At 54.4% G+C, this 21,838-nt stretch overlaps 3 protein-coding genes across 4 annotated transcripts; 1 reads left to right on the forward strand and 2 right to left on the reverse strand.

Annotated features, from left to right (window-relative positions):
• Positions 1–127: 127 nt before the first annotated feature.
• On the reverse strand, positions 128–1,480 carry LOC131486915 (histone H2AX). Its single transcript, XM_058686984.1, has one exon. The coding sequence runs from the start codon at positions 1,383–1,385 to the stop codon at positions 954–956; it is 432 nt and encodes a 143-aa protein (XP_058542967.1). The 5' UTR covers positions 1,386–1,480; the 3' UTR covers positions 128–953.
• A 711-nt stretch (positions 1,481–2,191) lies between these two features.
• On the reverse strand, positions 2,192–7,452 carry DPAGT1 (dolichyl-phosphate N-acetylglucosaminephosphotransferase 1). Its single transcript, XM_058686980.1, has 9 exons — positions 7,062–7,452; positions 6,614–6,734; positions 6,227–6,440; positions 5,840–5,986; positions 4,037–4,121; positions 3,488–3,676; positions 3,092–3,179; positions 2,777–2,932; positions 2,192–2,698 (listed from the first exon to the last, which is right to left on the reverse strand). The coding sequence occupies exons 1-9, from the start codon at positions 7,220–7,222 to the stop codon at positions 2,633–2,635; spliced, it is 1,227 nt and encodes a 408-aa protein (XP_058542963.1). The 5' UTR covers positions 7,223–7,452; the 3' UTR covers positions 2,192–2,632.
• Positions 7,453–11,827: 4,375 nt separating this feature from the next.
• C2CD2L (C2CD2 like) lies at positions 11,828–21,427 on the forward strand. 2 transcript variants are annotated; one of them, XM_058686986.1, is made up of 14 exons: positions 11,828–12,591; positions 14,619–14,714; positions 15,078–15,197; positions 15,364–15,474; positions 15,566–15,682; positions 15,777–15,888; positions 16,026–16,134; positions 17,036–17,100; positions 17,191–17,318; positions 17,410–17,584; positions 18,272–18,373; positions 18,513–18,649; positions 18,737–19,022; positions 20,330–21,427. In XM_058686986.1, exons 1-14 carry the CDS (start codon positions 12,238–12,240, stop codon positions 20,539–20,541), a joined length of 2,124 nt encoding a protein of 707 aa, XP_058542969.1. In that variant the 5' UTR covers positions 11,828–12,237; the 3' UTR covers positions 20,542–21,427. The 2 variants fall into 2 exon arrangements, with proteins under 2 accessions (XP_058542969.1, XP_058542970.1); XM_058686987.1 differs by having other exon boundaries at positions 11,829–12,591; positions 18,516–18,649.
• Positions 21,428–21,838: the final 411 nt, after the last annotated feature.

Below are 21,838 nucleotides of genomic sequence, written 5' to 3' on the forward strand. Positions count from 1 at the left end.
AACCCGTGTGTCTATCAGGTGAGCCACGTATCAGATAGCCCCCCTCCCCCACTAGCCCCCACGACCTCAGGAAGATAGGCGTCTACAAAGTCAACCCTACAACTCGTACAGAACGACCACAGACATCGCATTTTTAAAAAACAATCCTTTAATAAACAAAATTAGTCCATCTGAAACTCCCCAATATGTAAGGTACTAGTCTTGGATGGGTTATAGCTGCAAAATTCCAGTTCCGAAGCTATCGGAGGCTCAGTGCAGACGGGGACTCACGGGCCGGTGCTGGTACGAGGCGCGTGGCCCGGTAGAGTAGTCGCCGGAAGCGAAGTGGGGCGAGCGGCGGAGCCAGAGGGCCCGGCGGCGGTCACACGGCGGGCGCGCGCACACCTCCTGCGGTCCCCACGGCCCGCAAACCCGGGCTCCCCGCCCATTCCCCGCCGCGGGCCGGCCCCCCGGGCGAAGGAGGCGGGAGCCGGGGGAGGGGGGCTGCCAGGACGAACGGCGATCGGTCTTTCCCGCACCGCGTGCGATAGAGTCCCGGCCCCGGCGCGCGCCTCAGCCCTGCGTCAGAGCTGCGAGCGGCTCTTCCAGAAGGCACCGCGGCCTCACCGCAGCCCACCGGCTGTTCCGGGGCCGGCGCGGCTGAGTCACGGGCGCCGCGGAGGGCAGGTGCGCGCCCCCAGCCCCCTCCCAGCCGCAGCTCTGTGGTCTCTGCGCCAGGCGAGCGGGGCCGCCCCTCGGCCCGAGACACCGAGAGCGAGGACCCGCGAGCCCGCGCGGGGGAGGGGTGGGCCGGGCGGCGGCGGCGGCGACGACGACAACGCGGGAGGGGGAGCCGAGCGCCGCGGCCTCCCGCCCCGAGCCCGACGTGGCTCAGCTCTTTCCGTGAGGGCTGTGGTGGCCCTTAAAAGGGCCTTTGTGGTGGCATGGGGGGCCGGCTGCGACGCGGGCTCCCCTCAGTACTCCTGAGAGGCCTGGGTGGCCTTCTTGCCGCCCGCCGGCGCCTTCGGCCCCACGGTGGCGCTGGTTTTCTTGGGCAGCAGCACGGCCTGGATGTTGGGCAGGACGCCTCCCTGGGCGATCGTCACGCCGCCCAGCAGCTTGTTGAGCTCCTCGTCGTTGCGGATGGCCAGCTGCAGGTGGCGGGGGATGATCCGCGTCTTCTTGTTGTCGCGGGCCGCGTTGCCCGCCAGCTCCAGGATCTCCGCGGTGAGGTACTCCAGCACGGCCGCCAGGTACACAGGCGCGCCGGCGCCAACCCGTTCGGCGTAGTGACCCTTCCGCAGCAGCCGGTGCACGCGGCCCACTGGAAACTGGAGGCCGGCGCGCGACGAGCGCGATTTGGCCTTGGCTCGGGCCTTGCCGCCCGTCTTGCCACGGCCCGACATGCTGCGCGAGGTAGAGAAGCGGTGAAGAGGGACGCCTACCAAAAGGCCAACGAACAGCCGCCCGCCGCAGTCCAACTGCTGCCGCGCGCGCCCAGGGGCCGCCCTTATAAGCCCCCAGGGCACACCCCCGCGCCCTCCTGATTGGCCCTTTTCTCTAATACCCGCCTCCGGTTGGTTGCAGTTAACCCTTCAGTGACGTGCCACGACTGAGGGAGCGCGCCCGCCGATTGGTCGAATTTGAAAACCTTTTGCCCGGGGAAAAAGGCGAGGAGGAGTGGTAGCACGCAGCCAGCCAGCCACTCCCTGATGTAGCCAATCTATGTGAAGGGCGCCAGATTTAAACGCTCCAGCTGGAGCCCAGAACCGGAAGACAAAGAGGGTGGAGTCTGAGCCACCTCAAGAGCCTCTGGGAAATCTTTGCGGGCCTAGGAGTTTTAACGGCAAGGGGTCACCACCACTGCCTCCCCTTCCAGGTTTGGTCACCCTCTTTTTTCTCCCTCCTCCCATCCTGCAAAGGTAAAGTTGAAGAGGGAATAGATAAGACGCGCCCGCCACCCCAATTCTATCCCACACCAGAGAGCAGGTAAGTCCAATCTTATGGCCTTTCCTGCTACCTGAAGTAGCGGGACTTCGATATTTATTCAACATATTCTATCCAGTCTCCGTTCTTTGTTCACTTCCCGATACACTGAAAGAAAAAGGACGGGGCCGAGAGAGAGGCATCCTCTTGAAGGAGGTGCCTCCGCCCACCCTCCCAATCTACCCTAAAATGCCCATATAGGAAATACACCTACCGGAACAACAAGAAAAAGACAACACTTTATTGTCACCACTGGAAGCACCTGGCCCCCCAGTCTGCTCTTACCGATCAGAATACTTAATTTATAGTCAGATATCAAGTGATCTTCAAGCCCGTGTCCCTATCCCCAGCCAGGGTTCTATTCTCAGGCCCAACATATTCCTTCAGAGTTGTGGATAACTGCATAAAAGCTGCAGTATCCCACCTTTGGAGGCTGCAAAGACGGGATGGAGAGGGAGAGTGGCAGGTTGAAGGAAGCCATAGCCAAAATCCAACCCACAGTCGTTAGAGGTCAATAATCACAGCAGGAAGGAAATGCTAAGTACAAAATCTGGAGGAGAATGAAAGGTGGGAGAGGCCTGGCCAGGAGGCATTTCGCATCCAGAAAGAGGTGGGCCTGAGTCAGGAACCCTGCAGACCGTGCAGTACAGGGCAATGATCAGGGGACTCAGACATCGTAGAAGAGCCGGACAAGCTGGTACCGAATGGAGAAGGTGACCGCACTGCCGAGGATCTGTGAGGGGAAACACACTAGAGTCAGAACCCTGGAAAAAGGGACCCGAGGCAGTGTTAAGCCCTTCCCCAACCACACCTGGAGCAGCAGCAGCAGCAGGGTCAGGTTCCTCTCGTGCATGGGCCCGAAGACCTTAAGTACCAAGTTGATGAGGGTCATGTTGTTACACTCTGTGAAGGCACCGTCCTCATTCTCATTCTGGTGCACGGTCACTAGCTGGAGACTCTCTGCTACCTGGAAGGATCAGAGGTGGAGAGAACATCAACCATGCTTCAGCAACGGGGATCTGCTTCATGCTTCCAAACTCCCCTCGGATCTGATGCAAGCCTAGGTTCCCCAGTCCCTGAATTCCAGATGGCGGCCTAGAGCCTTACCTCCTTGTTACCCTGTTACCTTTAGGATAAAGGTGCCCAAGAAAGAGAGGCTCTTGGTCTTGAACTTGGAATAGCTCATCTCCAGTTTGCCTGTCTTGGTATTGAGTCTGCAGGGGGAAGAGAGCTTTATGTGACTGGGCCACTACAAGAACTCTCCTCACTGTGGCCAGTTAATAGGAAGAGCACTGAATGTGGAAACCAACCTAAGATCTTCTGGCTCTGCTTACTACTGTGTGATCAGAGCTGATCAGATTATGTAGGTAAACGTGCTCTGTAATTTATAAGAGCTAACCACATGGCCAGAGTTAGCCCTTCTTTGGGCCCACTCCCTTTGCACAGCATATGTGTAAGGCTGGCTTTTCTGCATCCCAAGTGAGAAAGCTATGATGTCCCTTTCAAGCCCCAAAGTGGCTACCTGGGCATACGGTGGCGAGGGCAGGGTATGATATGCAGGAGCTGAGGCAGTGAGTAGAGGAAGTTGAACACCTGGGGCATGAAGAAGAGTAGCATGGTCTTGCTGAAGTGTCCCAAGATGCCCACCACGGCAAAGGTCATGCCAGCAAAGTAACAGAAGGTATCTCCCACAAACACCCGTGATGGGTACCTGTGTGGGGGAGAGGATCTGAGCCAGGGGCAGGAGGCACTACCAAACTTTTCTCGCACATCACGTACCCTGGGCCCTGGGCTAGCCCTGACTCTAGTCCTGGCCCAGAGACTCCAGCTCTTTCAGTAACTGTCCAGAACCCAAAGCCCTGAGTTCATTTCTTTCTGGGGGCTCTATAGCACTTGTCCCTAACTATGATTGGATAGAGAGTAATTGAAGAATATTACCGACTAAAGACCCGGAAAACACTCACTGCAGGTGTGTGCAGGTGTAGCCTCTCCAGCAGGAGGTGGGTCAAGATCAGGACCATACTTGCTACATATTCAAATAGTTATTACCCCTAGCCACAGGCCTACTTACCAGTTATGGTAGAGCAATCCCAAAGTGGTGAAAAAAAAGGGTATCATGAAGTAGAGGGAAAAGACATGATCATCCCGATAATCACCTTTGGAAGCAGGGGAAAAAGAAAGCACAAGTTGACAGGTATTTCCCCTGCATACCTTGGTCCTATTTTTGTCTGTCTTAAGTTCTGTTCCAAGCTGTATTCTCCACCTCTTCCCAGTCACATTCAAGAACACACTACCCCTTTTATGTCACCCAGGCAACTCCTAATATTCCACCTTGTTCATGAACCCCCTCTTAGTTACTGTCTTCAATTGGGTTTAGATCATTCACACCGAGGTTTGATATATCAGCTTTACTTCCTAACTGTGTGACTTTGATCATGACCATTTAAATTTTCTAACCCTCAGTTTCCTCAAATGTAAAATACGGTTGATGAGAATATGTGCCACATGTTACAAAGCTTAAATGAGATCATGTTTTAAAAGTGGTTGGTTTTGGGGCGCCTGGGTGGCTCAGTCAGTTGAGTGTACGACTTTGGCCCAGGTCATGATTTCGTGGTTCACAAGTTTGCGCCCCACATTGGGCTCTGTGCTGACAGCTCACAGCCTGGAGCCTGCTTCCGATTCTGTGTCTCCCTCTCTCTGCCCCTCCCCAGCTTGCACTCTCTGTCTCTCAAAAATAAATAAAAACGTTATAAAAAAAATTTTTTTAAGTGGTTAGTTTTTTTTTTTTTTGAAGTTTATTTATTTTGAGAGAACCAACAGGGAAACAGCAGACAGAAAGGGAGAGAGAGAATCCCAAGTAGGCTCTGCACCGTCAGCACAGAGCCTGATGCCAGGCTCCATCCCGTGAACTGTGAGATCATGACCTGAGCCAAAATGGAGTCAGACGCTTAACCTACTGAGCTACCTAGATGCCCCTAAAAGTACTTAGTTTTAATTTTTTTTTTTCAACGTTTTTTATTTATTTTTGGGACAGAGAGAGACAGAGCATGAACGGGGGAGGGGCAGAGAGAGAGGGAGACACAGAATCGGAAACAGGCTCCAGGCTCCGAGCCATCAGCCCAGAGCCTGACGCGGGGCTCGAACTCACGGACCGCGAGATTGTGACCTGGCTGAAGTCGGACGCTTAACCGACTGCGCCACCCAGGCGCCCCTAAAAGTACTTAGTTTTAAAAGGCACTTACTGATATCCATCAGCCAAAGACCACCAGAAACACACCTGTAGTCAAAGCTGGGTTTACTGACTTGTAATAAGGGAGACATTGGAGACCACACATCACTGGCAACCAGGGGATGCCTCAGTAAGAGGCGCCTATTATAGGATTTAAGTCATTCTGGGCAAAGCAAGGAGGCAGAGCTTTGCCCTAGACTGGGTGCTCTCAGTAGAAGTGATTCTGTGATTGAGTATCTTAATTTTATCTAAGAATTAGCAGGAACTGAGTTATCAGAAAGCAGCAGCAACTGCCCATGTTGGCCAGAAGAGGGAGGTCTTAGTCGTTTTTATTAATGCACAGTGTTCTTGCAGTTTGTCTATATTCAGACATGGTTATGGAGGAATCTGGTTTTGTTTTACTGTGTCATGGTCACAGAGTGACCCTTGTCTGATTCCGAGGTTCTGTGAAATTGCTTACGTTCAATAGGAGAAGACCATAACCTACCTATTAGTGCCAACCCAGCTATAAAGGACAGGGCAGCTATTTTTCTCACATTTAATAAATCTGAATATATTGCTTTTTCCCCTAACCTCCCCAAAGCCAGATATCAGGCAAGTTCCTCAACACTCAGACTTCTCGCCCTACTCCCCAATCCCACCTACCTTCCAGCTCCACCAGATTGAAGACAATGATAGAAGCAGAAATGACTAGCGACTGGCCAGCCTCTAGGCCATTAATTCCTGCTAGGATATTGATGGCATTGGTACAGAACACGGCCAGGAGCCCCATGTAGGCGTAGTACAGGATCCCTGGGGGAAGAAGACAGGAGTGTGCCACTCATAGAAATGAGGGTTTAAAGGTATTCTTCAGAGAAGAGTGGCGAGGAAAAAGTACAGAAGCAACAGAAAGGATCTGAGACGACACAGGGACAAGACAGGGATACTTAGGGGAGAATCTGGAGCATCAGGAAGGATGCTCTGCTAGGTATCTCCCAGCGTAAGGTGCCCTAAAGTAGAGGCCACAGGGTCAGCAGCAGCAGGGTTACTCACCCAAGTCCAGATGCAGGCCAAGAATCGGACGGAAGGGCTTGGGCACCACCACGGTCGTGTTGCCAAAGTTGGTGAAATAGACCATGAGAAGAGGTAGTGAGGCAGCTGTAGGCAGCAGCAGCTTATGGCGCCAGCGCAGATTCAGTACATCGTCCGCGAAGCCCAGGAAAATCATGCAGCAGATGGCAAGGAGCGCACCTATCAGGGCCACAAACTGGGGGAGGCTCGGGCAGGTCACAGCTCAAGCCTACTCCCACTTCGCCTTTCAAAAATTCCTGTCTTTGCGCTCGTTCCTCAGCCCCTAAACCCAAACCCAAATAACCCCGACTCCCTCAAGTAGCTGCCAGCCCCCAGCCAACAAGCAACCGCCCCCACTCACCCACTTACTTCATGGTGCGGGAAGGCTTTACACTGCTCCTCCACAAAGCAGTTCAGGAAAGGGAAAGGGATGAAGCAGAAGAGGATGATAAGGAAAACAGCACCGCTGATCACTCCCTGGGACTCTGGGCTGTGGCCCAGCAGCAAAAGGGGTGGGCGGGAGGGGGGGGGGGAGGAAGGAGGAAAGGGGGCGTGGTCACTCACTAGTGCAGGCATCACAGCAATCTAATGGGGAAGGGCACCAGTGCTGGAGTGCCTGATACACACGAGGGTCCCCCAAACCACTACATCCCTTCCCGATGTTAACTAGCTCTGCCCTTCACCTCCCAGAGCCCGGAGCTCTCTGCGGAGTTAGCGTTCCGTCTCCGCGCTCAGGCACCCCGGTTCCCGCCGTTGCCCGGCCCACCCTTTCCCTCTGCCCTTGCCTCCCGCCCGGGACCAGGGTGCCGCCGCTCACATTTGCTGCTGGCCGATTTTGTTGAGGTCCTGGCCACAGAGGCGCGCGGCGATGAAGTGGCCGCGGAAGGCGGGGATGAGGGTGACTGTGGCCACAAATCCCAGCAGCGAGCCGAACAAATTCACCAGCAGCGGCATCGGCAACTCGGGGAAGGCCCACATGATGACCAGCCAGGGGGCCCGCTCCGCCGCCTCCGCAGCTAAAGGGCAAGCTGGGCGGGAGCCCTCGGCCCTCAGCAGGGGGAAGTGGCTGCGTCTTCCCACAGCCGCCTGAGCGAAACCCAACAACTCCGACTTGAGCCGCCCTCGGGACTCCAGCGGGCCTCTATAGAGCAACCTCGCCTGTGGCCCCACTGCATTTGCCTTCCCACGGTTTCCTCCCGGATCTTGCTCGCAGAGCAACCAGCGTTGTGGGAGGCGGCGGCGGCCATTTTTAATGCGGGCACGAGAGCGGGAACCGGAGTGTTATTTTAAACTTCACCCTTTTATTCGAGAGTTGAGTCACCACAAGCGTATTGGGAAAGTAATTAAAAAGACAAACAAGAGTGGATACTTTCCTAAGACCATATTAAAGGTGTACAGCCCAAAGCGGAAAAATTCCTTGCCCGGTTCCAAAATGAACACCTCCTTGTCCCACGTGTCTGACGCCGCTTTCTTTTGGTTCCACGTCAGTTTTAGGTCGGCCGGCCGCCTCAGGTCACATTTAAAGGGCCAGTACCCCGCGTTTCCTCTGGGGTACCTCTGGAGCCGGGAAGATGGCTCCTGGAGGCAAGGGGAAGGGCGGGAGGGACGAGGATGAGGAGCACCCCTGCTCCTGGTAGAAAACTTGTTGCCAACGTAGTCGGAAGCCAAGGTAAAAGCAGCTTGGCTCCTGGAAACGCCACTACAGTTTGGAAGATGATGTAAATTCTAAAGCCCAGACACTTGAAGACTCCCTCCCACTCCATGTTTGTCTTGTCCTTGATTCAGGTACTCTTCTTTCAAAGTCCCACCCGCCTTCTACCCCCGCCGAAGCTGTTAGTTGCCGGGCAACCCAGCGGGGCACTTAACCACTGAAGGGACTGAGAGTGCCCTCACGTCTTGAATTCAACCTGGTACTTGACTTTCCTTAGTCCTGGAACACCGCATTGTGCCAAACTCCCAAACCTAAGAGGTGGAGCTGGAAGGTGGAATTGGAAAGAGCTAAGGAAGCAGGAGGCTGAGCCCCACACGTGGTTTCCTGTGGGCCCGAGGAACTGCCAGTCAGGTTTCTTCCTCTAGGTTACCATGCCTTTTCCTTGGCACCTGTTTCCTTGCAGATAACGGTTCCCCCGTTTCTTCCCTTTCATTCACCAGCAGGCTTTCAGTGGAAAATGATTTACATTCCACAGAGAGGAAATCGCCACCATGGAGTACAAAGACAACTCAAGTATCCCCTCACTTTGTCCACTCTCAAAAATGGTGCTCACCAGGAGTCAGAGGCAGGTTGACTTTTGGGGCCAAAGATGGTCTCTCCTGTCTCTCAAAACCAGGTGTGAAATGTCCCTTCGACTTGAAGGCAGCTGTAATTAGCAAGAAAAAACTCATCTCTGTATAAAATATACTTTATATATATAAAGTAATCCCAGTAACGTACTTGATAGTATTCCACCAGATTGTAAGCACTTGTTATTCCACTGGTAGTGTTTCTCTCTCTCTCTCTCTCTCTCTCTCTCTCTCTCTCTCTGTGTGTGTGTGTGTGTGTGTGTGTGTATCGGTGCCTCTTAGACTGGAAACTCCCCAGAGGTGAGTGTTTTCTGTTCTAAGGGGATCCCCATGGGGCTAAGGACACACAGATATCTGTATACAAGGCATCATCACACACAGTGAGTCTGGGTCTTGAAAGAGGGTAAATCACAATAGGAGCACACAGAGCAATTAGGGGGAGGTGAGAGGATGTTGAAGAGTAGCATCTCCAAAGATTTCAGTCGGTGGCAAGGGTGGAAGGGCCTCCCAAATAGGGAAAGTGAGACTCCAGCAGCAGGTGGAAAGGAGGAGCTTGTGGGAGCCTCAGAGGAGGCAGCATTTAGTTATCTTGTTGATCAGGAGCAGGTTGAGACTCCCTGCAGGTTTGAGGGACAGTGTATCTATTTCCTTTTTTATTAGGAGTTCAGTCCTAATAAATCTTCCTTCCCAACCTGGCAGTGGGAACGTTTGACTCTTCCTTCTCCAGAGATCATTAGCCAACCCCCCACCCCCGCCCCTTGCAACCCCCACTGGAACAGGGTTGGGGGGGGGGTTGTTCAATGTCAAGACACTAGGGATTTTTCATCCAATATACATGTTTACCATCAGAAAATGGTTACTTGGGTACTTACATTATAATCTCAATATTTTTGTACCCATGATGGTAAATGCCCAGTTGATTATCCGACTAATTAGGAGAAACAAACACAGGACTTGGCCACACTTGAAATTTTGTGGCTTTCCTGGTTAAAGTTCAAAGCATTTGCCTGAATGCTGAAGCTGGTCCTAGAACTTACAGATAAGGTGAGTTGTCAGTAGCTTCTGCTGGTTTCTTGGGCTAAGGAGACAACATCTCAGATGCATGTCTCCTACTAGGGAGCCCTGAGCACCTCCCAGTGAGCAAGGTCAATCTATTATTAAGTCTGATTCCCTGTCAAAGCCTGTCCCAAAAATGTTTTATAGTGCCTACCAAGTCCATGAGACAGCTTTGGATAGTCTGGGCAATGACACTTGCAGGATCCAGGCTCTTTCCAGGCAGCTGAGCTACGTTTTCCTTTTCTTCCCATCTCTCCCCTATCAGTATATCAAAAGTTGTTAGCTGAAAGCAAGCCCCAAGATCTCCCATTCCATTGAGATGAAATGAGTTTTCTTTTAAAAAAATTTTTTTTGTTTATTTATTTTTAAGACAGAGAGAGACAGAGCTTGAATTGGGGAGGGTCAGAGAGAGAAGGGGAGACACAGAATCTGAAACAGGCTCCGGGCTCCGAGCTGTCAGCACAGACCCCGACGCGGGGCTTGAACCCACAGACTGCGAGATCATGACCTGAGCCGAAGTCGGACGCTTAACCAACTGAGCCACCCAGGCGCCCCGAAATGAGTTTTCAAAAGATGGAAACAGTATAGAAATTCTTAGTATTGACATGCATAATGGAATATTTTCTGTTAGACTTTTTTAAATGACAGGGGCGCCCGGTGGCTCAGTCAGTTAAGCGGCCAACTCTTGATTTTGGCTTGGGTCATGGTCTTACAGTTCGTGAGTTCGAGCCCCACTTTGGGCTCTGCACTGGCCGTGCGGAGCCTGCCTGGGATTCTTTCTTTCCTTCATTTCATGTCTTTTCCTCACCTAATGATTAGAAACATTCTAGGGGCACCTGGCTGGCTCAAGCCGAAGAGCATGCGACTCTTATCTTGAGGGCATGAGTTTGAGCCTCACGTTGAGTGATTACTAAAAAAAATAAAAATTAAATAAAAATTAAAAATTTAATAAACTTAAAAAAAAAACACATTCTAGGAATCTTTCATTATTTTTGGTGTCCAGTGATGATGCATGCATGGGCAGGACGACAGCAAGGTTAGTCCATTACCAACCATCCCCCCATCATTTCTTACAGTGAATTCCCAACATCCCAGGCTACCCCACCACCTCCTCTGGCTCAGGAACCCTGTTGCTGACCTGCCAGATTCTGCCTAACTCTGCAGCCCTGCACTTTAGAAGGCATTGTTTATTCCCAGATACTCCTTCTTTGGACTACTGACTGGATTTGGGAGGGACATTAATACCTACCCTGTTACCCTGTGTGCTGAACACTTTGCCATATGTACATGGAGAAGGGCCTCTTGGGGAATGGGGCTTCCTTTTAATTCTGTTGCGAGAGTTTCCTTCCTCTCCCTCCAGAAGGAAATGACAAGCTCCTGTCCCATAGGGATGGAATCTACTCCCTTAAATCCAGGAAAAGGGATCGATCCTGAGGCCAGAGTGTACCTATAGCATCATTTTGTATGTGTGTGCACTTGTTGGGGTATCACATATCTGGATGGCATCACATGTTTTGGCTGAATCTATTGATAGTCCAGTGCTACGCTGCCAGCTCCCTTCTCATTACCACCTCTTCTACACGTGCTCCATGGGCAAGAGCTGTTACTATGGAAATATATTATTTTTAAAAACAGAAGCAGCCCCAGGCTTGGGAAATATCTCCAGAACAAACCCACGCGAGCAAGGAGGTTAATACGGTGTTCCTGGGTCCTAGGTGCTAGGAGAAGGGAGGTGGTGGTGGTGGAGGGAGATTAATATTCCATGTTCTATTCTCAGACTCTACTAGGTTCAAGTGCTTTCTGGTCGGCGTCTCCTGGACCTCCGCCAGGCACTTCTATGTAGGAGGGATGCTCTGCACCTATTTACTCACCCAGGGCCTAGCTTAGGCCAAGAAATGGGAACCAAAGAAGCTGCTGCGCCTAGGGGTGTTGGGAGAAGGAGCCGACGCCATCCACGGAGGTCATGTCCTTAACCCCACATGCGTCCAAACTATAGAAATCTAAGTGCGTAAGGGAAATCAGAGGAGATACCTCAAGTGAGCGAAATTGCTCTTGCTGTGAGCTCGGGGGGAAAGGGAGTACCCCTTTTTCAGTATGGGGCGGGGTGGTCAAAGATCCCGCCTATTTTCAACCCCGGAACCTCCTCCCCTCGGCGTAGTCCTCCCGCCCTCCTCTAAGCGCTTGGGTGCCGGGCTCGCCAAGCCCCGCCCAGCGCGGGTGCGGCTCCTTTAAGGGCGGGTGGGGGCGGGGCGCCGGCCGTGTTGTCAATGTCGGCTTTGCGCACGCAGCCCTTCCGGAGCCGGTGCCGGTCCGCGAGCCCCCACGTCTCTGCAGAAGAGTCCCCGCCCGGGTCCAGAAGGGCCCACGCCGTGGGAGGAGTCGGGCGCTGGCAGGCGACTAACCCAGGTCGGACTGCCGGACCAACTGAGGAGGGACCCGGATCACGCAGAGAGGGACCCCGGCGCTGCGAGCCCCCAGGACTCCTCTCATCGATCTGTGGCATCCACTAGTTCCGGACACCCATCCCCGCAGAGCCCCCAAGCCCGCGCGCTCAGCCCCGGGGGAGCCCGCCCCCGCCCCGCGGCCCGCCCGGGCCATGCTCCCCCGGGGCAGCGGCTGAGCCCGTGCCGGGGCCCGGACCGGAGCCCGTGCGGAGCATGGATCCGGGCTGGGGGCAGCAGGACGTGGGCTGGGCGGCCCTGCTGATCCTCTTCGCCGCCTCGCTGCTCACGGTGTTTGGCTGGCTGCTACAGTATGCCCGGGGCTTGTGGCTGGCACGGGCCCGCGGGGGCCGGGGGCCGGGACCCGCCTTAGCTGCCGAGCCCGCGGGCTCCCTTCGGGAGCTGGGCGTGTGGGGCTCGCTGCTGCGGCTGCGGCCGACTCGGGCTGGTGCCCCCGAGGAGCCAGGCGTCCGGGGCCTCCTGGCGTCGCTCTTCGCCTTCAAGTCTTTCCGAGAGAACTGGCAACGGGCTTGGGTGCGAGCGCTGAACGAGCAGGCCTGCAGGGACGGGGTGAGTTGGACAGGAGCACCTAGGTGGTTCCCTCAGCCTTTCCTTCCAGGGCGGGGAGGGAGGGACTGCTCTTGCCTGGAGGGCCAGATGGGGGTGGGGATCAACTGGAGAACCCTACGGTTTCTCTTCCCCTCTGGGATCACAGAAAAGGGTGCAGGTGAGGCTGGAGGTTGCAGAAATCTAGCTATGTCCCAGATCCTCTAGTCTGTGGTCAAGGTACTCTCTGGCTGCAAACCCAAGCACAAGTTGCTGTTTTCATAGCAACGCTAATCCCTGGGCCCGAGGGCACTTCCGTGTAGCCTGGGTGCTGGTTGTGTCGGGGAGCAAGGATAGAAGGGAAACAGGTGCACCTGCAGAAGAAATTTGCCGGGTCCTCATGCCACCACACCCAGTTAACATTTCATGCCCCAAATCCCTGGTTTGATCAGGCAGATAGATCCCCACGGAGCCTGAAATATACACCGCCCCCCCAGGCCCTTAGTAATTTCACTGATACAGTCTAACACACCCTTCTTTTTGCTGACCTGCAGTGTATATATTGAGGAAAAGGTGTTAAGGTGGAGAGCAGATTGACAGTCCATGCCCCTCTCAGTAGATGAGTCTGGAACTGCCTCTTGAGGGTCAGTCACAAACCAGCCCAGCCTACTTCCTCCCATTGCACCATGGGCATCTGGTCTCCCAGGAAGTAGGGCAGGAAGCGTGGTCATAAGACTGAGGTGGGGTGGGAGGTAGAGGCCTCCGTGTCATGGGGCCCTCTCCCATCCCGGCCCAGTATTCTGTCTTCACTCTCACAGCCCATCAGCCCCCTACCCAGAAGGTTCTCCATTTCCAGCTCCCACTAGGGCTTTGCTCCACTAGCTCCCCAGATGCCTGGAAACAAAAGTGGCCACGTAAGAAGTTGCTCAGTCTCCTCTGTCCAGCTAGCCAGCAGAAAGCCAGATGGCATCTGTTAAGTCTACATCTTGAACTCATGCCTCCACCCACTTCTCCCTGTACCTTGTCCCTTGGTCAGGAGAGACTCCCCAGGACAGCTGACTCAGCTGGACATTGGCCTCCCTTGCAGGGGGTGGGGAGATTGGGGTTCCTAGCATCCATCTCCCCATCTCCCTGGGCCTGGCCTTCAAACAAGCCAGCTACAGGCGCAGAGAAGTTGGTGTTCTCTGGTGTGCCAGGCACACGGGCCCTGTGGCTCTGTTTCCTCCCATCCCAAGACCCGAGGAAGGGCTGCCAGCTCAGTGGGTGCCCCTTCCTCAGTTCTCCTTCCCATCCTGCTTTCTGGATAGGACTGCAGTAGGCTGTTTCCACTGCTGTGTAAGAATCAGGAAGCTCTTTCAAGACCCAAGCTAAGCAGCTTTCTGCTGCCTAATACCACCCTGCTGTCTGCCTTGGGGAATTAGCCAGGCCTCTGGAAGCTTGAGCTCTCTGAGCTTGCTTTTCTTGCCAGTGCCTCTGGTAAAGTTCCCCACGCCCATGTGGACCTAGTCCTCAACCCCAAGAATATAGATAGGATCATACTCTTGAGCCTCTGCATCCTGTGTATGTAGACGTAGGCTTAGCCTCATTTCTCCAGCTCTTATCTTGAATAAGTGGCCCTATTGCTTTTACCTTTAGCTCAGCCGAGTCACTCTCTCCCTCATTATACGTAGGTAGCAACGAACACCTTTATTATTATTTTTTTTCCGGTGCGCACCTTTCTTTGGGGGTAGGTTGAGGGTTGAAGAGAAAGGTGGGAGGAGAAGAGGGAGGCTCCTAGTATTCCAGGAGGAATCTAGGGTCTTCAGCTCAAGGTGATCTGGTCTTTGAGGTGGTCTAGCTCCTCCATCCTTCCTAGCAACTGTAGGCCCCAGAGAGGTGTGGTTCAAGGGGAACACTCCCTGTCCTAAAACCCTGAGCCAAGAAGGGGCCAGAAGCCAGCCTGCAGCTGAGGACTCCGCAGTGTCAGGACCCAGCCAGCAACCCAGCAGGCCAGCCCTGTGGGGGGCAGCTCCAGAGACCTGACCCTGTGTCCACATTACTTACTCCCTCAGAGTTCCATCCAAATCGCCTTTGAGGAGGTGCCCCAACTCCCACCCAGAGCCAGCATTAGTCATGTGACCTGCGTAGACCAATCAGAGCGCACCATGGTAAGGGGCTGCCGGGCACTGCCTTCTACAGGCCCCGAGGGGGGCTGGTCCCAAGAGTTCCCTTTAGTCTGAGGGTTCTTGGCCTGAAGTCTGTGAATGCCTTAGGAATGCAAGGATTGGCTTCAGGAGGTCTGAGAATCCCATTAAAGTTGCATGCGAAATGTAGCACATGTGTGTGTATATCTGCATTTTTCTGGAGAGAGGAGTCTTTGACTTTAATTCTTCTATGGGCTTGTGACCCCAGAAGGGTGAAGTCCCAAGGAAAACCCAGTGGGGAGGGCTCTCTAAAGGGCAGCGCAAAGCAAGGTTGGGCACCTCCCTCCATGCCTGACCCTCCTGGCCTCCGTGCTTCGCTTGTCTCAGGTGCTGCATTGCCAGCTCTCTGCTGAGGAGGTGATGTTCCCAGTCTCCGTGACCCAGCAGTCCCCCGCTGCCGTCTCCATGGAGACCTACCACGTCACTCTGACACTGCCACCAACACAGGTGGAAGGGGATGTGGGAAACTGAGTTGGGCAGGGGGCGGTTCAAGGCCTCAGCCTTTCAGTTTGGTTCCCTCTGGGACAGAATTTGGGAAGGGAGGGTCCTGGGGAGTAGGAGTAGTTGGAGGTGTGAGGCAAGTCAACCCAGCCCCTTTGTCCCTCCTCCGCAGTTGGAAGTCAGCCTGGAGGAAATCCCTGATGAGGGGCTGCTTGTGTCCTGGGCCTTCACTGATCGTCCAGATCTCAGCCTGACGGTGCTTCCCAAGCTGCAGGCCAGGGAGGTAAGGGGGCAGGGCTCGGCGGAAGAGGCAGAGCAAGGAGGGGGTGCAGAGCTGGGGGCCCCACCTCTTTATTCTCCTTTTCTCCCTACAGAGAGGCGAGGAGGAAGTAGAGCTCTCCACCATTGAGGAATTGATTGAGGATGCCATTGTCAGCACTCAGCCAGCCATGATGGTCAACCTCAGGGCTTGCTCTGCCCCTGGAGGCCTGGTAAGTAGGCACTCAAAGCAAATAGTCTGTATGCATATCATCCCCAGGGTGCTATGTCGGGATCCTCGTTCATTTTCCCTCCTTCTGCTCTTAGGTACCCAGTGAGAAGCCACCCACGGTGCCCCAGGCACAGCCAGCCATCTCCAGACCTATCCGGTTATTCCTGCGGCAGCTTCGAGCATCTCACCTGGGAGGTGATTTGGAAGGTGAGAGCTAGAAGCAGCTGGGGGCCTGCCAGGGCTGTGGGTGCAGGTGCCGCCTGCCCTTCTTCCACGGGTATAGTTTCATCATTCCTCAGTGGCCTCCCATCTTTGAGCATCTTCTCATTTCTCGTTCCTCCCAGGCACTGGGGAGCTATGCTGTGTAGCTGAGCTCGACAACCCTGGACAACAGAAGTGGACCAAGCCCACAAGTGCCGGTCCCGACGTGGAGTGGACTGACGACCTGGCACTGTAAGGAGTGACTCCTCCAACCCCACCCCTGCTCCTATGGGCAGACTGAAGATCAGACCCTTCCAGCATAGCCTTAGCACGAATCAGCTCTGCTTTCACTGAACTTTGGTGTGAGCCCCCATTGTGTGCCAGGCCCTGGCCTAGGTCCTGTGGATACAGACGTGACCAAGATACACCCCCACCCCTGAGTCGATTACAGGCTCCAGGCAGACACAGATGTATGTAAAGACGATGGTATAAGGGCTCCAGTCAAGATTTACACAGAATGCCGTGGGCGTGCTTAGGTGTGGGGAGATTAATTCCCATGGGGAATAAAGATCAGAGTAGGCTTCATGGAGAAGGTGGCATTTAAACTGCACCTTAGAGCAAGAAGAGGGTTTCAACAGAGTGTGAGAGAGAAGTGTTTTTGGCAGAGGAAACAGCTTGAGCAAAGGGAAGGGGGTGGTTTGATATGGAGAGACAGGGAGGGCAAATGGGGCAGGATCAGGGAGGATCTGAATGCCTAGCATACTATTCACTGAGCAGAGTTCTGTCCCGTTCTCTTGGGAAGAGTATTTGTTCTTGTGTTTAACTGTTTTAAGATTTTTAAACATTAATTTTAGTTTTTTAAATTTACATCCAAATTAGTTAGCATATATACTTTTTTAAGATTTACTTTTTTAAAATTTTATTTATTTAACTACTCTCTACACCCAAAGTGGGGTTCGAACTCATGACCCCGAGATCAGGAGTCACATGCTCTTCTGACTGAGCCAGGCAGGCACCCTGGGAAGAGACGGTAATTTGGAGGGCAGGCTCCATTGGAGCCCTTATTCCACGGGCCTGTGGCCTGTGATCAGTTCAAGGGTGGATTCAGTTTACTAATCTTCCCCTTCCCTGCCCCACCTCCTCTTGGCCACAGGGATCTGGGCCCCCAGAGTCGGGAGCTGACCCTCAAAGTGCTGAGGAACAGCAGCTCTGGAGACAGTGAGTATGGGGCAGGAAGGAACCCCTCTGGATGGGTGCTCAGTGGGGCCCGGTCGTGGGCCCAGCTCACAGTGCTCCCCCTTTCCCCAGCTGAACTCTTGGGCCAGGTCACGCTGCCTGTGGGCTCCCCTTCCAGACCGCTGTCCCGAAGACAGGTATGCCCGCTCACCCTAGGGCCGGGGAAAGCCCTGGGACCAGCGGCCACCATCGCAGTGGAGGTGAGAAGCTGAGCCTGGGGAGAAGACGGGAGGACACTGGGGAAGTGCAGTTTTTGAGGCGCTGCCTCTTTGCTCTTCTACCCCTCGGCAGCTTCAGTATGAGGAGGGCTCCCCCCGGAACCTAGGTACACCTGCTCCCTCCACTCCACGCCCCAGCATCACTCCCACCAAGAAGATCGAGCTGGACCGGACCATCATGCCTGATGGCACCATCGTGACCACAGTCACCACCGTCCAGTCCCGGCCTCGTGTAGAAGGGAAACTAGGTAAAGAGAAGGGAGCCCAGCTTGAGCCAGGGGTCCCTGGCTGCAGACCCATGCGGGACAGGGAAGGGCAAGGGAAGACCTAATTCCAGCTCCTCCTGCTTTCCAGCCACATCTTCCTCATCATCTTTCTCTCTCAAGCCTTCTCTTCCATCCCTCCTTTTCCCCGCTGTTCCTATCCTGCTTTAGCGCTGGGTCGGCCAGGCCCTCCTCTACAAGACTCTTGTACTTCGCTCTCTTGCTGTCCCTTCCCCCCTGGCCCCGGTTGCCTACTTGCGCCTCCTTCTACCCTCGACCTCCTAGCATCCTTGGGATCCTCCAACAAACCCAGTGGCCTCTGTGGTACTTCTCCCACTCCCAGGGGCCCTCCAGGACATTTCTCCCAGCTCCAGAGGTCTCTTGGGGTTCCCCCCACCCCCAGGGGACCGCTGTGTCATCTCTGTGCACTCTGCATTTTCAAGGTGTCTCCCCATACCCTCAGTGGGTCCCATGCCATTTCCCCACACTCCCCTTGCTTCCCGTGCTGTCTTTTTGCCCCCATGGCATCTTATTAATCACCCATGTGATTAATTGTCCCTTAGTCACCCCCGCCCTCTGAGTCAGCCAAAGTGTGCATCTCAATAAAGACAGTAGGGGGTGGGGGCCACTTTAAGGCACCTCCCGGCTCACTGACCCTCCCCCACCCACCAGACTCCCCCTCCCGCTCCCCGTCCAAGGTGGAGGTGACCGAGAAGACTACGACTGTGCTGAGTGAGAGCAGCGGCCCCAGCAGTGCCTCCCACAGCAGCAGCCGTGAGTGGGGGATCGGGAAGTATGCGTGGCGGTTGGCACGGGAGCCCCAGAGTCAGAAACCATTTTGGGTGGGGCACAGGAGTCCAAGTCCAAGAAGGAGCCACGGAGGAGTCATGTTACCAATCCTCTGTACCCCCAGCAGGGGAGAGCCACCTTTCCAACGGCTTGGACCCTGTAGCAGAGACAGCGATTCGCCAGCTGACGGAGCCCAGCGGGCGGGCAGCCAAAAAGACACCCACCAAGCGTAGCACTCTCATCATCTCTGGCGTTTCCAAGGTAACAGGGCTCTGAGGAGAGGAGCTGGGATAGGGAGAAAGCCCTAATGGGTCAGTCCTGCCCATTAAAATGTGTCCCTCCTGCCAGGTGCCCATCGCTCAGGACGAGTTGGCACTGTCTCTGGGCTATGCGGCATCCCTGGAGGCCTCAATGCAGGATGATGCAGGAACCAGTGGAGGTCCCTCCTCACCTCCCCCAGACCCACCGGCCATGTCTCCAGGACCCCTAGATCCCCTCTCCAGCCCCACGAGCGTCCAGGAAGCAGATGAGACAACACGTTCGGACATTTCTGAGAGGCCATCTGTGGATGATGTTGAGTCAGAAACAGGGTCTACTGGCGCCCTGGAGACCCGCAGCCTCAAGGATCACAAAGGTGGGGAAATATTGGCATGTCCTCTCCACTTCTTTTTTTTTTTTATTTAAAAAAAAATTGTTTATTTTTGAGAGGGAGAGAGAGAGAAACAGAGAGAGGGAGCAGGGGAGGGGCAGAGAGAGAGGGAGACAGAGGATCCAAAACAGGCTCTGCCCTGACAGCAGAGAGCCCAATGTGGGGCTTGAACCCACGAACCTCGAGATCATGACCTGAGCCAAAGTTGGACGCTTAACCGGCTGAGCCACTTAGCCACCCCTTTAAATTTTTTTTAATGTTTACTTATCCCCCTCCCCTTTTATGCCCAGTATCGTGACCTGGGTCCTACTGGACACTTACGGGAATGGGATTCTCAACCCAGTTTGCCTTCTCCTTCCTCCCCTAAGGGATGGCTACATTTCCCAGCCTGTTTCAACCAAGCCAGCGTAGAGAAGGGGCACTTACTGCCTTGGGTCCTGGCCTGGATCTGACAGGCACAGGTGACTGGGAGCGATGCCAAAGCATTTCCCTTTACCTCTGTTCTTCTTTCTTCCTGGGTCTAAGCACACCCCTTCTTTCCTTTCTTCTGTTTTTTTCTCTCCCCCCCGCCCCCGCCGACTTCCATTCTGTACTCGCTTTCCTCTGAGTATAAGGAATCCTACGCCCAGTCAAACCTAGAAGTGTCCTTTTAGCAGTGACACAGCCCGTGGATAGTCGTGGTGCTTTTCTAACTTCTAAGGATGAGAGGCTTTGCCCCCAAACATCTTTATCCCTCTGCCAACGTGTCCGTCCACCACACATGTATTTTAACTATGATGTAAGCCTGCATCACTTCTTGGGATAATGAGATTCCTAAGTCCAAAGCCTGCTGTGTAAACACTTGTCTCATTATACTGGTCCCAAATTTACCTCCTTGAAGTTTTCCAGATGCAGCTTCCTGCTCGCGTCCTGGAATTTGGCCACCCACCTATCCTTTCATAATTTTTATGGGCTTTTAGAAATGCCCTCTGCTCCGTCTTTTCTTTCCAGAGTAAAGAGGTGCATTTGTCAGTCTGTCCTTACAGGGAAGCAGCCCTGTGACATTCCTCCTCAGTGGCAATAGTTAGACTTGCCCGCAGAATCCCATGAGCGCCACCATTTTTTCCTCAGGAAAGATAAGAGGCATTGTTTTGTCTCTACTTTCTTTCCTAAGGAAGCCTGGCTTCTAGGCGAAGGAAAGGTTCTGTTCTGTATCTTTGACCCCTCCGTGCTTGGTCCTTTCTCTGCTCCCCACCTCACCCCACGCCTGTCATACCCCTCTGTCTGCCTCAGCCTCCCCTCTTCCCCCACAGTGAGCTTCCTGCGCAGTGGCACGAAGCTTATCTTCCGCCGGAGGCCTCGACAGAAGGAAGCTGGTCTGAGCCAATCACACGACGACCTCTCCAACACGACGGCCACACCCAGCGTCCGAAAGAAGGCTGGCAGCTTTTCTCGCCGCCTTATCAAGCGCTTTTCCTTCAAATCCAAACCCAAGGCCAATGGCAACCCCAGCCCCCAGCTCTGAGGGCCCTCCTCACCTTTTGAGCGAGGAGAGGGCAGGAGTCCTCTCAGCCCACCCTCCACATCCTCTTCCATTCCCCTTCCTGGATTCCCAACCGCCTGGGCCAGGGAAGCCCTCTGGGTTCCAGGAAGCCCTGTCCACCCTGGGCTGTGGGGCCAGTTGGAAGGGTACTTACAACGGGAAGCATGAGAGAGGCGGGCCCCTGTTGCTGAGAACACAGAAAAGGGAGTGGGTGGCTGGGAGCAAGAGGAGGGCTCTGCCCCTGCACTTGTGGGCATTCCTCGGAACCGGTTGTGCTGTCGACATTGGCCCCTCAGAGGACTCCCAGGGTGCTCAGCTCCTCAGCTGGTCCTTCCTCCCCTATTTATTCTCTTTTCTATTTATATGTGTGGTCCAGGACCCTCAGTGCACAGACGAGAGAGGGCATCTCTCCCAGGTGACCCTTCTTTCCTGTCCCAGGAAGGTAGGCAATTCCCTTTGGGACAGGACTCCCATGTCTCCCTCAGGTCCCCACTCTGACCAGCACCAGTGTCTGCCTCTGAGGACATTGGCAGCTCACAGAAAGCCGGGCCGGTGCCCGGGATGGGGGGCAGGTACTCCCCACCTCCCTGCCTCCCCTCCTGCTCCTCGTCCCTCCCTCCCTTTATTACCGTTTTTGTACTTGATGCCTTCTCTGTGAGCAGTGGCTCTGTTGGAAGGAGGGAGCCCAGAGCTGGGTGGGAGCCTTCCCCAGAGCGATGGCTCCAGGGGCTTTACTAAAGACTGATGATGATGGAGCGAGAGCAGGGCTGCACCCTCCGCGTGTTGGGAGATGATGATGTCCATTGCTGTGTGATGGCTTGGAATTTAATTTATTAAATTAAAGTCAAATTGGAGTTTATAAACTGGACCACTGGTTATCCTTTGAAAGGTGAGTGGGCAGCGAGGCTGTGGGATGGGTGGGGTGAGAGGGTCAGAGACGGGGGCCCAGACGGTGAGGTGGAGTAGGCGACCCACGTGTTGGGGCTGCTAAGAAGTTCCCGTGGGGAAGAAGGGACCTAGAGAGGATGAGGATGTGGAGGGTGGGCTGAGAGGACCTAGAGAGGTTGAGGGAACGGGCCTTTGAGGGATGATACTGTAGCAAAAGAAGTCCATCAGAGAAGAAAAAATCAATTAGGACAGGCATCTTCACTCCCCTTTCTTGAATAGGCTGTTGCTTCCCTGATAGAACAGAATCCTAGGCAGGGACTCTGGCTCTAGAACTGCCTAGATTTGAATCGCAGCTGCTGTAATTACCTGCGTGACCCTGGGCAAGTTACGT

The sequence above is a fragment of the Neofelis nebulosa genome, chromosome 10 (assembly GCF_028018385.1).
Source record: "Neofelis nebulosa isolate mNeoNeb1 chromosome 10, mNeoNeb1.pri, whole genome shotgun sequence".
Lineage (NCBI taxonomy): Eukaryota > Metazoa > Chordata > Mammalia > Carnivora > Felidae > Neofelis > Neofelis nebulosa.